Source organism: Glycine soja, chromosome 14 (genome assembly GCF_004193775.1).
Source record: "Glycine soja cultivar W05 chromosome 14, ASM419377v2, whole genome shotgun sequence".
NCBI classification, from domain to species: Eukaryota; Viridiplantae; Streptophyta; class Magnoliopsida; order Fabales; family Fabaceae; genus Glycine; species Glycine soja.
This window is the reverse complement of record NC_041015.1, coordinates 16,111,676-16,128,430: the sequence shown is the minus strand read 5'-3', so window position 1 is coordinate 16,128,430 and position 16,755 is coordinate 16,111,676. Positions and strand designations below refer to the sequence as shown.

Here is a 16,755-nt window from a genome sequence, read left to right as displayed (position 1 = left end):
TCGTATAAGAAAGATTTAAATTTTATTAACGCTAAAACAAAATTATAATATTTCTATATATCATGTGACCAAATCAGATTAAATTCTTGTTTTTCTACTATATAAGCCTCATTATATTTTTTTTAAAAATGTCCTTAATTTTCATGTTCTTTGAATTATATAAAGTGTAATCAAATTTATATATTTATATATATATATATATATATATATATATATATATATATATAATGATTTTTAAAATATTTAAAAGATAAAGTGATGTTATAAGTTTTTAAAACAAAGAAGTCATGCTTGAACAAGATTCTATATATGCAAAATTAAAAGCATGTCTTGGACTCCCCTTTGTTATAATTTTTCAAATAAATAATTTTATTTATAAATGAACATTTTTTTACAGTATCGAGAGGTAAAATTTGCTAGGTTAATGGCTTGCCAAACAATATATAGGGATTCTTTATCAGAACTAAATAGATACAAGTGATTAAATAACACATTGAAGATTTTAGCAAATAATGATTATTCTCCGGAGGTCAAATGAAGAGTTTTTTTTATTATGTTTTTTCTTATATTAAGTTGTTTTAGTAGATGTATCTTTTATCGTATTTTCTTGTGATTTTTAGTTTTTACAAGGGGCTTTTAATCTCATTTTTTTTAAAAAAAAGCTTGAAGTATATTTTTTTGTTTTATATTAATTATTATAGCATATGTATTTTACTAGTAAACTTTTTAGGGTTAATTATCATATATTTTTTTAATTAATAGTTTTATGTCATCGAAGCAGGCGAGTGAAAAGGCTTTTACGTACTTGTTGTAATAAAAAAGGCTTTATAAGCAAGCTCAAAAAATGATTTTTTTTAAAGGCTAAAAAATTATTATAGAATTATATAATAAAAAAGTAAATCTTAAGTGAAATGTGATATCTTAATTAAATTAATTTCTTTTTCTTTTTCTTTTTAATTGTTTTCCCCAACATACTTGATTTTTTTTTTCTATCAGAAAACATCCCCAAAGAAGTAAGATTCGCATCATATTACAATGCCCCCAAAAAGCAGGGTCAAATCGGTCAAACCACTAATGATCTTCAAGATAAACATCCAATGGCATATTCGACATTTTACGTCAAATTTAAGTCTCATATGGTAACAAGGCATGCATATAAGGCCAAGCCCCTCTCTTCGCTGCTCCACTATACTTTTTTCTTTCTCCTTTCTTCCATCTTCTTCTCTTTTCACGTCATTATCCTAAACTTGCAGATTTTCACATCCCAAGCAACATGAAGGGGAGGTTCATGTTTCTGTCGGTGCTCCTTTGTGCCACCTTTCATGTCTCCTTCTCCATTACTGACGGTAAGAAGATAAAAAATTCAATATTCATAAATAATGCCTATACACACATACATGTACATATAGTAGTGTGTATTTGTGTAATTTATTTTAGGTTCAAATTTTGTTCTCATCATTGTATGTAAGTATTAAGGCTACTCTCATTATGTAAAAAATACTATCCAACTGATTTTCCTTTTTAAAAAAAAAAAAACTACCCAACTGATTTGGTACACTTCAACAATTAAGTTCAATGTTCATCATCTTTCCCATTTAGCTAACAAACGAAAAAACACTTTTTTGTTATTTTTTTTTACTTATATTATTGCAAATGAGTATTCCAGTTGACTATCGAAATTTTTAAATATCTCCAAAAAATTTGCTGGTAGTCATAATTATAGGTGGACTGTTTCCTCCCAACAATAATTTCGATCGTCCTTTTGTTAATATTCATTTGCATAATAGAGTTCTAAAGTTTTCTGACCAAACTATTTAACACTGACCATTAATGTGTCATGTGCTTCACTCCGTACATGTTGTAATCAATCAAAAGGTAGTATTCCGTATAAATTAAAATTTGGGTATTACAATATGCGAAGGGGTGAATTTATTCTCTGTCATTAGTTTTTTTTTTTTTTTGAAATTATATCGTTGATGTGGACATAATTTATAAGCAAGATATGCACCCTTAATAATCTTTCTGGCTAATGTGCCTCTTCTCTTCCTTCACATTGAATTATGCTGGGGTTCCTAGCCCTATATGACGGTGACCTTAGTGTCGCACGGCTGTCATAAATTCCTTTAATTTATTTCGTTCTGGGGCCCACAGTTTAGGCTAAGCATAATGCATGCATGTTGCTCTGAGAATTCACATGGCCCTGTGTGTTACTAGGGACGTTAGTGGACAACCACATAGGTTGTAGTGGACTGCACCACCACATGACTTCAGAGATATATTTTCTGAAGTCACTGTATCATAACTAGCTAGCAACTGGGAGATTTTGGGACAGAGTTGGTAGTAATTGTATTGGACACTAAAGTAAATTGCACTTGCATTATTGGACTTAGTTGTGTTCTAAAATGTCTTTCTCGTAAATTCACAAAAGTGGTCCTCTCAAATAAAATGGTCACCCCATTAGCTTAGCATAAGATCAAATATATATATATATATATATATATATATATATATATATATATATATATATATATATATATATATAAAGAAATATACGAACATTTAGATATTAGATTTGTTGCTGATATTATAATACTTATTTAATGAGTATTATTATAAATATTATGAATATATATTAACATTGTTTTGTTGGTATAAAAATTGATATGTATTATTTAATACATTACACATTATGTAGCAACAGAGACCAGTAACGCATTCTTTGACCGTGTGTTTAGCTTCACATTTTTTGTGCTGGATGTGCATTGAGTGAGAAGCAACAATTTGCTGCTTTTACCTCACTTTTTTTTTTTCATTCTTGGATTTGAATTTATCTGATAATTGTGTATATCCAACATATTTGCAAACATATACTAGCATTGTTTTCTCAATACTCTTTTTATTTTATTTTTTACAAGAAATTATTAAATAGTCAAAGGACTATATAATTTCAACCAATTTTCATGTATTTTTATTTTATTTTTTAGATTGTTATGATTGTATCACATAAATATGTAATTTTGAATCATGTAATAATTTCTATTTTCAACATACTTTTTTATTAATTGAAATTTATATGAGTTCTACTAATTTAAGAATGGAGCCCACCAAATCAGAAAGAAGATTTACATTAAATCTAGGTGAATTTCTCTCAATAAAAAAAGATAAAAATTGTGTTACACACTAATATTTTTAATATAATATATTTTATTATTAATATAGACTTTTAATGTGTATATTGATAATTTAATTTTTATTGCATATAAGTTACATAAGACAATCCAAATGTCCAATTTTTCTTTATTAACACACTCTAAATAGTCTATATATCGACCTACAAAAAATGTCAAATGTTATCTAAATATTTAATTTAATATTTATTAACTGTGATATATAATAACTTTATTAATTTTCATAATAATTAATTGAAAAGGAATGTTCATCATAAATGCTAATTAGTTTATAATAAATATAAAATTTTTCAACATAATTAAGATGATAAATAATCTGATTCGTGAATTTGATCTTCGAAATCCTTACTTGTGTGTACGAAAAAAATATATGTGAGGAGGATTAAGTTCTCAAATAAGTCTCGGTGGTATTTTTCGAGAGATTACTTCTTAACCTTGGACGGAGGAATACTTAATTAAATATATATACTCTATATTAATTTCACAATAATTGATGCAGGCTTAGTAGCAAACGGCAACTTCGAGCTGGGTCCGAAGCCCTCCGCCCTGAAAGGAACTGTGGTGATTGGTGGCAGCCACTCGATCCCAGAATGGGAGATCTCTGGCTTCGTGGAGTACATAAAGTCCGGCCAGAAGCAGGGCGACATGCTGCTCGTGGTCCCCGAGGGGGCCTACGCGGTGCGCCTCGGGAACGAGGCCTCCATCAAGCAGAGGATCAAGGTGATCAAGGGCATGTACTACTCCATCACCTTCATGGTGGCCCGCACCTGCGCGCAGGAGGAGAGGCTCAACATATCCGTCACTCCAGACTGGGGCGTCATTCCTATTCAGACTTTGTATACCAGCAGTGGTTGGGACCCGATTGCATTCGGGTTCAAGGCGGAGAATGAGACAGTAGAGATGTTGATTCATAACCCTGGCAAAGAGGAGGATCCCGCGTGTGGCCCGCTTGTTGACTCGGTTGCTCTCAGGACTCTCTACCCTCCTAGAGCTACTAACCGTAAGTTTATTCTTTCTCTCCTCCTCTTTCTTTATTTTTTACTAAAGTATGTTTATTCTCTCTTTAATTAATACTGGCTAGGAGTGAAATCAAGCGCATACTTGTCTTGGTACTTTGAGAATAGTTTAATGTTGTATAATTAAATTCACCAAAAAAAAAAGTTGTGTATAATAATTAAGGTATTGGAATAAATTGGTTTTATATGTTGGTTTTTGCCGATATACTTAGATGTTTCTTATTAGACAAAGTCACAAAACTTAGATATAGTTTTCTAATTAAATTTATTTGTTAGATGTAGATATTTCATTAGACAAAGTCACGAAACTAATATGTTAGTTTCTTAGTTTGTTTGTTTTTAGATTATTTTTCCATTAAAATTGGAGTTTCCACTTATGTAATGCATGTAAGAAAATTTATATTTGAACATTCTTTAAGTGTTTACATATAGAGAGATAAAAAGAGAGAAAAAAAGAGGAATAGAAAGATAAAAATAAAAAGAGATATGTTATTCAGATGTTTGTAATTCAAGATTGGTATTGATTAGTATTAATTAAGGTAGAACATTAGTTTCGATTGTAAAAAATTACTAAAAGAATTTAAAAAATTACGGCTAAGTTTTTATTTTTTAATTTCATTGCATTATGTTTTGTTCAAATCTGACATGCTTATAAATCAATATAATGTTGATATTAATAATTGCACGCCATTATGTATAACTAATTTATAACATTTTAGTAGTTAAAATTATAAAACGTTTTACAATATGTAATTTAAATTAATTTATAATAATAATAAAAATATTATTTTGAAATATATGCAACAATAATATTTATATGACTCTGTGATATATAGACTGGATTACTCGATCTAATATGATCTAGAATTATCTTAAGGCTGTGTCTGTCTTCTTCTTCTTTGTTTACTTAAAAGTTACTTTAATATTAAATTTCAAAAATAAAACTGAAGATGTTCTGTCCTTATATAGTAAGAGATTTTATTTCATATAGTCCTATAATAATTGATTTATACAATTTATTTTAAGATGAGATGGAGGTCAGTTTTTTTTTATAAAAAAAAACCTACTTTTGTTAAATTTCATTTTTTTTCTTTTGTAAAAAGTAATATTATTACTTTTTTAAGATTTTTTTTCTTAAGAATATCTACTTTTGTTATACTTATTATTTTATAGTTCGCCATATTATCTAGGTAGGTGGGATGTAACGATCATAGTTATGAAATGCATAATTATGCATCCTATCCCTCTAAAGCTTCTATTGGAGCTAGTACAAAAGGCAGCTTAAATTCAAATTCAGATAAACTATTCATTACTTGCCTAGGTGAAGAAAAGGGTTCTGATTTCACAGAACATTGCTCCGCTAAAAATGGAATAAAATAATGCTAGAGAAAACTAAATGAGTGTGACTATATATATGTGTGTGAGAAATTATATGGGACCACGACAAGCAATGAATACTATCCACTTTATTTCTTCAGTTAGGTGACTATTAATTTATGCACAATGTAGTACCACACCTTATGACTAGCTTTTAACAATTCAGAATTTCTTAGCCACTTCACTATATTAAATTGACGAGTAAATAATTTAGAAGATAGAGTCAACTATATCAGCGCATGAATGATAGAAATTATGCTTTATAATTTCTTGAATGTGAAATTTATTCCCTCATATTAGTTCTTGCATCTTAAATGTTCGAACTAATTTAACTGACAAATTATATACATTCAGTATGTTTTTGTTTCAAGCTTAACTCAACATATATATATATATATATATATATATAATCAAGACAAAATATCCCAAAACAAAAAAATATCATATTCTCATGTTTTCATAAAAATATTTCTTACCAATTTATTTATTTATTTTTTTAAATACTGAAAAATGTCATTTCTTTCTTTACATTGTCAAAAATATTACTCTAAAGAATGAAAATAGATAACTTAAACATTTCTCGCTCCTCAATGAGTCATTGAAGATAGAACATATATTCAGGGAGCACAAACATGATGATTTGTATGCCTATCTTGTCTTATTTAAATACTTTTTTGTATCGGCAAATATTAGTTTCTTTGTTAGAGAAAGAATTGAATCTGAGACTTTTTTCCTTTTGTCCTTAACTATCTGATCTATCTTATATCTTCAAAAACACATCTTTTAGATACTATTTTCTCTAAATTTAATCTTCATATTAGTGGTTTCTTCTATATACATCTCTTAATTGACATTTCTTCTCACATTCCACAGAGAACATACTAAAGAATGGTGGATTTGAAGAAGGACCCTATGTGTTCCCCAACTCATCTTGGGGAGTGATCATCCCCCCAAACATTGAGGATGACCACTCTCCCCTCCCAGGGTGGATGGTGGAGTCCCTAAAGGCAGTGAAGTACATAGACTCAGGCCACTTCTCAGTACCTCAAGGCAAGAGAGCAGTGGAGCTAATAGCAGGCAAAGAGAGTGCCATTGCCCAAGTGGCTAGAACCATCCCTGGCAAAACCTATGTGCTCTCATTCTCTGTTGGGGATGCAAGCAACTCATGTGAAGGGTCCATGATTGTGGAAGCCTTTGCAGGAAAAGACACCATCAAGGTGCCCTATGAGTCCAAAGGCAAAGGAGGGTTCAAACGTGCAGCACTCAAGTTTGTGGCTGTTACCCCTAGAACAAGAATCATGTTCCTTAGCACATTCTACACCATGAGAAGTGATGACTTTTCTTCACTCTGTGGGCCTGTGATTGATGATGTCAAGTTGGTGAGCCTGCGTAAACCATGATGAGGGAATTTGGGCTTGCTAGGGTGTGAGGCTAATGAATCAAAGTATTATATATATGGGTTCTGAGCCTTTGATTTTATATATAGTTAGGAGAATAATTAAGAATGCTTCTTATTTTCTATTTTTTTTCTTTAGAGGCTTGAGAGGTAACGAGTTTGATTTCATTTAAATATGAAAAAAATAAGTGTGTATAACAAGTATCATCTATAGACGTATAGTATATATACGGTGGCGTGTTTCTATAACTCCTTTCATGTACTTTGAATAAATGGTGCGAAACAAATATAGATTATTCACAACTTTGCTTTTATGCTATAAAAAATGTTTTACTTTAATTAATTGTCAATTTGTCGTCGTCGTTGTTGATGTTAAATTATAATGTGGAAATTTTTTAACTAGAGTTAAGTTTGCTAATTAGCTTAGTTAATTCGAAAGTTTTTGAAAAAAATTTACATTTTGTTTTCGATGAATAGATAGGCTAGCCAAATGCAATTCAGATGACTCTTACTCCAACACATATTTCAAAATTTGAATCCATGATCAAGTGATTTGGGAGCCGAAAGAAAAAATGTCTCTCAAGTGTAATGAGTTCTTGAGTTACTTCAAAAATAGTTGATTGAAGTGAATTGTTATAGAATTTAGAGATAAAAGAGACATAAAGATAAATGAATTTAAAAATAACGAGTAGGAAAATAAACAAACTAAAAGAAAAATAGTCGAAAAAACATAATTATATTGATTGGTTGGTTTGATGAGTTTTCAAGCACATTTATACAAGAATATAAAATATAACTACCTAGAATTGTGTTTGTCCACATTTAGTCATTGACTATTCAACTATCAATTCAGTTAATTTACACATAATTCGGCTAATCTTATCTTCAACTATATCCTCTTTGCTTTGATTTTTACTCCTATCTTCAAGTCACGCTCAGTTAATCCTATCATATCTCTGAAACCTTGATCCTAACCATTTTGTTGGACATTCATTGTGTTTTGGATCCATGATGAGCGAAGGCTTCAATTGACTTCAATTTACTCCACTTCTGCGAAATCATAATTGTTCAATGATAATAAATTTAAAATTATTCAAAATAACTTTGAATTTATTAGCCTTATTCCTATCATTGTATTTCGACAACAACTTGGCAATATCAACTTCATCATGTCAGCTTACCATATTCGGGTATCAAAATATTTTGAGTGATATTAATTTGAAAAAACCTAAGTCAGCTGCTATTTTCATAAATCAACTCCCTCTTCAAGGCGAGGAAATAGAATTAAACTTGCCTCAAACAAACATCAACATGTAAGTATTATTTTGTTGTTTCATAAATACTTCTTTTAACTTCGACTAACATTTTAGTCTTTACATGAACCTATTTTGACTACTATCAATGCTGGACAACATCCAATACCCTTAACTCAACCAATTTCTTAGCCTTCAATAGTTGGTACTTCATCAACATTAGCTCACCCAATTCTACCAAACATTCCTGAAGAGGTTCTGACCCAATATTTCCAATCTCCTTTTTCCTCACTACTAATTAAATGCACCATAAGGTGGTTTTCCAATAGAGGACTACTTTCAACATGTGAAAGAATTCTGGACGAATGAGATACCAACTAACATTACTAAAAAAATACTTTTTACCGCAATTTCTGAGAGGCTTTTTATGATAGTTTTAAACCGTCTTAGAAGTGTACAATTTGTACGAATGAGATACCAATTAACATTACTTTCCACTGTCTTGGAAAGTTAAGACTTAACTTTCTAAGATGGTTTTCAAACAGTCTTAAAAGGATACAATTTGTAAGAAGGTTTTGTCCGAAATAGTCTTAGAATGTTTTTTTTTTTTTAAAATTGATTGAGGATTCTAAGACGATTTTCTCAAAAAGATAATTTTTTAAAAAATCATCTTAGAATATTTTTTTAATGAAAAAAAAATCAAAAATTGAGAATTCTAAGATGATTTTCCCAAAAATCATCTTAGAATATAAGACTTTTAAGACAGATTTTTAAATAACCGTCTTAGAATGTCTTTTTTTAAAAAAATAAATTAAAAGTTGAGAATTCTAAGACGGTTTTTCAAAGAACCGTCTTAGAATATCTATTTTTTAAAAAAATTAAAAATTGGGGATTCTAAAATAGTTTATCCAAAAATTCATCTTAGAATGTAAACTTTCTAAGATGATTTTTTAGAAAATCATCTTAAAATGACTTTTTTTAGAATAAAAAAAATTAAAAATATCATTTAATTTTTTTGTTAGCTTTTTCCACATCAAACTCTTGATCTCTTGAAAAATCAATAATCAAGGAAAGAAACAAATAAAGTAATCAAGAACAACACAAAATAAAGTAAGAAAAAAAACTAAAACATTTTAATTCATAAATCTACTAAATTATGCAATTGTAAGATGGGAGCATGACCTCAACACATTATTTCCATCTGTGCAAATTACAAAAACAATATCAATCTATTGCGCCAGGAGTGCACTTGCCAATAACTTGAATTATTATTTTTGATTTGGAAAGAAAATGTGTTGTGAAATTCTTACTACAATTTACACCCTTAAACCAAAGTAAGAGAAAACAAGAAAACATAAACTACGAGAGAGAATCTCTCAACCATTCTTATTTCTTAGAAGGTAGTAATTATAATTTACTCACCTTTTCCACTACTAGAAAAAAAGTGTTCGAGTATATTTCACAACAATTGTCGAGCTGTCTTTGAAGCCACTATTGTGGAAAGTGTTCACTTTTCAGACGGTTTTTCAATCATCTTTATATGTCGCTTTTCAAGATGACTTTCCTTCAGAATCCATCTTAAAAATGTTTTTTTTTTCTTAAAAAATTAAAAATTGAGGATTTTAAGACTATTTTTAGAAAAACAGTTTTAGATTTTTAAAAAATAAATTAAAAAATTGAAGATTCTAAGACAATTTTTAGAAAATCTATCTTAGAATGTAGATAGTTTTTTAAAGAGCCATCTTATAATTTTTTTTTAAAAAAATAAATAATTGACTAGAATGTCTTATGTGTACACTTGGTATTGTAGGCTCAATATTGGGACAGGAAGTCAAGAACTAAGATAACAATGTAATAAAGATAGAGTAATGTTCAAAATAGAAATAATCAGAGAAATAATGCAATTTCACTGTTGTAAATAATTTACACTACACTAAATTGTAAATACTCACCATGGAAAAGAAAAAGATTTGAGTTTTAAAAAATTATAATTCCTCAAATAGACTAGGACTCCACATGGAATTGTTTAAAACTGTGACATTTACCAGCCTAAAGTCTAGCTTTCTTGTGATCACTTTCCAGCCTCCCAACATTTTCCTGAAATGCAACAAATGTAGCGGCACATAGGAGGCCAATCTGTCTCATTCCACCTCCTATGGTTTTCGAGAGTTGTCTAGCCTAAAAAAATAGATAAACTAGATTTCAAAGAAATAAAATCAATTCACTTTACTATTTTGATTTGAAACAGGTAATAAAATTAGTCCTCTGAAACTTTCTTCAGTAAGATAGATAAAAGTAAAACTTCAAATGCCAAGAAGTATATTGAATTGTAGGCAAACAGGAAAAGGAAAAGACAACGTGCGAAATCAGCTGCCTGGACAAGCCTATCCACTGGAACACCAAGTGCCTAAAAAAACCAAAGTTTTCAGTAATGCATATGTTAGCAGGAAGGAGAAATATAAAGTAAACAGGAAGCAAAAAACTGGATATATAATTAAAGGCATGAAACTATTTTCATGCCCAATTTCTTAATTAACATCGCATGGGGTAATCATGTAGTGCAGTAAAAACAAATAAAATGTTCTGTTGTGATCATTGAAGGCTTTGTAATAGGAAGCATTTCTACTCACCAACCAATATACACAATGAAAAGGTTATATATGTTTGCAAACAAAGAGCAAATTCACAATACACAATTTGGCACTATAAACTAAGTTCTTTTTTTTTTTCTCACAAGAAGCAGAAATTGTCAAAATCTTGTAGAAAATGTAAAATGTAAACTATTGTGTGGCATCAAGATCACTATGAGAGCAAGTCTAAAAGATGTAGAAGCAAAGACTTTGACTTTGATGTTTTGATGATGTCATATGATCATGATGTTTTGATGCCATATGAACATGCGCTTCTCAAGTTAAGATCAAGACAAAAATCCAAGAGATTCAAGATACATCATCAAGAAGATCTCTAGTGATTTAGGGAGGGAATTCCAAATTGAAACAACAAGAGGTTTGGCCAAGAAATTTAAGCAAAAATGTCTTTTTCAAGAGATTTACTCTCTGGTAATCGATTACCCAGAGGATATAATCGATTACCAGTGGACAAAATGATTTATAACAACCATTAGAAATTTAAATTCAAATTTTACATTGTGTAATCGATTACATATGGATGGTAATCGATTACCAGCAGTTACTGAACGTTTTGATTCAAATTTTAAAGCCTGTAATCGATTACACAAGTCTTGTAATCGATTACCAGAGGAGATTTTCAGAAAATGATTTCCAAGGGTCACATCTGTTCAAGTGGTTTTTACATGGTCATCAAAGGTCTATTTATATGTGACTTGGAACACGAATTTGCTGAGAGTTTTTCAGAACAAAAAGGTCTTATCCTCTAAAAAAGCAAAATCATCTTATCCTCTTAAAAATTCCTTGGCCAATACACTTGCAATTCAATAAGGAATTATTTGAGTGCTCAATTGTTCAATCTATCTCTTTCAAGAAAGATTTCTTCTTCTCTTCATCTTATTTCTAAAAAGGGATTAAGAGACCAAGGATCTCTTGTTGTAAAGTAATCTGAACATAAAGGAAGGGTTGTCCTTGTGTGGTTCAGAACTTGTAAAGGGCTTTTGCAAGATAGTGGAACTCTCAAGCAGGTTGCTTGAGGACTGGACGTAGGCATAAGGGTGCGGCCGAACCAGTATAAATCTGAGTTTGCATTTTCTCTTCTCTTAAACTCCTTTATTTATTATTCCTTATTGCTTCTATTCAGTAATATTAATTTTGCATAATTCTTTAGGAATTCATTTTGAAAGGAATCTTGAGATTTGGGTTAAAATCAAAATAGAATTTTTAATCTTAAAAAGTTTGTGATATCTTAATTCAACCCTCATTCTTAAGATATCTGAGGCCACTTGTCTAACAAAAGAAATTTTCTAAACCAAAAAATATTGCTTACTTTGCATGAGTGTTATCCAAGTAAATAAGCGTGGTGGTTGGATAGAATAGCACTTGCCATAGCAGCTCTCGTTGCTTCAATTGGCTTTATAACTGTGTATGAACAAAGATCCACAATTTTAGTTACCATCTTCTCTTGAACTAAAACAAGCCAAAATTAAAAAAAAAAAATGTCAATCCCCATTCTCAATCTCTCATCATTTCCACAAATTTAATTTTAAAAAATCAAATCACCAGTTTTAAGCAAACTGATGCTTACAGTGGCATTTCTCTGCCACCATTGTTGGATTCAAATTCAATGATTGAGAAGCACTTATAAATTACCAAGGGACAAAAAAACAGGGGGAAAAAAAGTTTCCTATGCTACAATTGATTTTTTTTATTATAACAGCAGCTTTCACAAAATTCTACCAAAAACAAATTACAGACAGAATCACAGGTATATGTAACATTGCATCAGTAGTAATCTCTGCAATCTACATTATTAAACGATAAACAAATAAAAAAATAGAAAATTTCCACTTTAGCTCTAATTATTAAAAACTATATCCCTGGCATGGTCTTCATGTATATTTACCCTTAAGCATTAACAAGTTCAATGTGCCCTACTTTTTTCCTCATGTAGCTCGTCAGTGTAAGGAAGCCAATTATTGGAAAGGACCCACACAATGATAAGTCAGTAGAAATTGGGGAAAATGGACATCTAGGAAAGGATTCTATCAATAACAAGGGGTCAATTGAAACTGCATAGGTGATATTTATCCATATTTTTGGTCATCAACACAGCAATTATCACAGTAGCTTCTTCTTTTTTTAAAACAAAAACATTACATAAATAATGAAAATACTTAAACTTGAGCACAAGTTATATGCAACTCAAGACTCAACACAATTGGTACACACCAAAAAAATATTTAAACAAATAGTTTATTCCCTCTATTGAGAGACCGGAAAAAACAAAGTAAAAGGAATACACCAACCAACACATGACAAAAAACCACTTCCCCTGCAACAGTGGTCTCTCCTATAAAACACCAAAAAAAAGAGAAAACCATTTTAAGTAAAGCCATTGCCCACCAACCAAAATGAATGACCGTGCGTTGCTGTTGCTTGGCAACTTCAAATGAAAATAGAGTAAAATTCAAATCTTGTAGGCTGTCCAAGCAAACCACAATGTCAAGTTAAAACACGTTAATAATATTTTTATCCATTCATAAGGCACAAAATATATCTTAAATTCCTATTTGAAAAACTACATTAGCTGACCATCAAAATGGATTTTCAATTCCTATTTCTACTCATGGAATTTTGAAACTACATTAACCCGGTTATCATTTTGCACCAGTCAAATTGTTATAGTAAGTCAATTTTTTCCCATTATTGTGGGAAATTTAATGGCTTGTAAATCTTAAATTATTAAATCAAAATCTTTTGACAAATAGAAAAATATATCTTAAAACAGTCGCTCTTACTTGATGGTATGTCTAAGCTAGGATGCATCAAAACGGGAGCGGGACATATGTAGGTACGGGGAGGGGGACAAAAAACGATAAATCTAAAAATCTCACGATACGGTTATGGCTAGGAAACGATTTTTTTTAATATTTAAAAAACTGAAAAATTAAAAAAAAAAAGAGAAATAAATAGCAACAACAGTATATTATAAAATTAAAGATAATCCAATGGTCTACCAAAATAAAGCATTAAGGTGCAAAGTGTAAAATTAACATTAAAAAGTACTATAAGCAAGTTAGTTCAATGTCTAAAACAACAAATAAAATAAAATATTAAACATTGTCAACATTTTGGGTTATTAACTCGTTCTCCAATTCTGGCTCATCGAGTGAGAGTTCTGCAAACTCTAAAAATCCAACATCCTCCATTGAATCAAATGCATCACCACCAGCATCCCACATTTTCGTCTTCTCATTCTCATATTGATCGGAATTTCTCAATCGGAGACGGAGGTTGTTGTGAATATAAACCAAATTTTCGGCATGACTTGAATTCAATATATTCCTTCGATTTCACTCACAATAAGAGGAAGAAGTCGGTTGTCCACACAACTTGAAAGCCAAACATTGAAGGAAAGAGTCTCGACACCAAAGTTAGCCCACCAATTTCTAGGATCAAAAGAGTGTTGAACAAGTGGCCTCAATAACTTAAGATGGGGGGTGAATTAAACTTTACAAAATATTTCATTGACAAATTTTAACTCCCTTTTAAATGATATATGATAGGCTCAAAATGCAGAAGAAGAAGAAACAATCAATTTAACAATATTCTTTTAAACGTGCAAGATAAAGTAAATTGTAGTAAAATAACTAAGATAAGGGAAGAGAGAAATGCAAACTCGATTTATACTAGTTCGGCCACTTCCCGTGCCTACATCTAGTCCTCAAGCAACCCACTTGAGATTTTCTACTATCTCTGTAAATCCTTTACAGACTTTGAACACACCTCGGGATCCCTTACCCTTGTGTTCAAGATTCTCCAAGAGACAACCAGTCTCTTGATTTCAACTGAGTTTCTGAGATGAACAGAAAGATTTATCTCCTTTAGAGTAGATGATACAAATTGAAGATCCTAGATGAATTCTCAAGATTTGCAAGCATTTACCCAACAATTGTTGAGAGAGTATTTGATAATTAATTTCTCTTAGAACATCTCTCTCTTACTTTTTGAAGTCAGACACACATATATATAGGTTCATCGTGGCTTTCCAAAATGATTTGAAGATATATGTCTTTTCAAAAAGCTTTTATGAGATTTTCTCATTGATAATCGATTACAGGTTTTTGGTAATCGATTACACAGTTATATTTTGAAGGGTCATGACTTTTCAAAGTGTTTTCTAAAGTGTCGTTACTAGTAATCGATTACAAACATTTGGTAATCGATTACAAGATTCAAATTTCAAAAACCCTTTTGAAAAGCTTATTTCCAAATTTGTCTCTGGTAATCGATTACACTGCCTGGTAATCAATTACCAGTGCCTTTGATCTCTTGGAAACAATTTGTTTTGAGGAAAAAACCAATCAACCAGTGAGATTGTTTGAGGCCTTATCTTTTTCTTGATCTTGTTTGCTTGACCTTGAATTAATCTTGAAGCAATGCTTAACCTTTGAATGTTTGTTGAAGCAACCTTCTTTGATTCTACTTTGGCATCATCAAAATCATGTATTCATACATTCACATTCTCCCCCTTTTTGATGATGACAATTATTATCAAGTGAATTCTTTTCGGCATCATCAAAACCTGCATGATTCACAATCTCTCCCTTTTTGATGATGATAATCAGTATCAAGTGAATTCTTTTCGGCATCCTCAAAATCTGCATGATTCACATTCTCCCCCTTTTTGATAATGACAATCATCTGTAGGTTAGGAGTAAAAAGAATATCTATTTGGGTCACTTACTCCCTGTTGATTTTGCAATAATTGCTTATATGAAACGGCTGAAGATTTCATATATAAAAAAGAATAGACAATTCACTTTACTATCTTATCTTTTATTTATCTCTCCCCCTTTGTCAACATAAAAAAAAATCATGAGCAGAGAGGAGAAAAGCTTTCAGCAATTTATAATGATTTAATAGAGTAGAGCATGTCATACCATTCAAAATATCATTTCTTGGCCTAATAGATTTAGTCTCATCAAAAGAAAATACGAGAATCAAATGATACCAAAAGAACTTTATCACATAATTGATGAATATTTAATAAACTATGCTTAGGACCATCAATAAGTAAAACATTTTCTATGGAGATAGAGGGATTCGTACCTATTTTTCCAACTCCAACAATTTTACCTTTGTTGTTGTTTCCATAGGTCACATGTTCACTATTTTTGGGAGAAATATGAATAACTTTTGATGCATCTCCCGCCATGTGTTTGGAGCAACAAATATCAATGTATCAACTTTGCTTCTGTTAGACCTTGTGGCCTCAATAATCTTAAGAGGGATAGGCTTAGAATGCAGAAGAAGCAACAACAATTAATTTAATAATGTTCTATAAACATGCAAGGCAAAATTGATTGCAATAACATAAATGAGATAAGGGAAGAGAGAATGCAAACACAATTTTATACTGGTTCGGCCACTTCCCGTGCCTACATCCAGTACTCAAGCAACCCACTTGAGATTTCCACTATCTTTGTAAAATCCATTACAAAGTCTGAACCACACAGGGACAACCCATCTCTTGTGTTCAGATGCTTTACAACAAGAGACTCACAATCTCTTAACCAATCTCATTGAATAAGAAGAATGGAAGAAGAATTCTCTCTTCAAGAGAAGAATATTACAATGAAGATCCATGGATGAACTCTTAATGGATGTGCAAGTGTTTGCCCAAGAGTTCTTTGAGAGAGCATTTGACAATGAAGTTCTCTTGAAATCTCTCTCATTTTCTTTTGAGAGGATAAGACATTTTGGACCAGCAAAACTCTCTCTCTAAAATTCGTGCCCAAGTCACCTATTTATAGGCCTTTGATGACCATTCACAAATCTAATGAAAAGATGTGACTGTTGGCAGATTTTCTGAAAACTTTCCACTGGTAATCG

The 16,755-nt window shown here is 30.8% G+C and overlaps 1 protein-coding gene across 1 annotated transcript; it reads left to right on the top strand.

Annotated features, from left to right (window-relative positions):
• The first annotated feature begins 1,183 nt into the window (after positions 1-1,183).
• Positions 1,184-7,289, top strand: LOC114385483. Its single transcript, XM_028345588.1, has 3 exons — positions 1,184-1,346; positions 3,688-4,188; positions 6,455-7,289. The coding sequence occupies exons 1-3, from the start codon at positions 1,274-1,276 to the stop codon at positions 6,979-6,981; spliced, it is 1,101 nt and encodes a 366-aa protein (XP_028201389.1). The 5' UTR covers positions 1,184-1,273; the 3' UTR covers positions 6,982-7,289.
• The last annotated feature ends 9,466 nt before the right edge of the window (positions 7,290-16,755 follow it).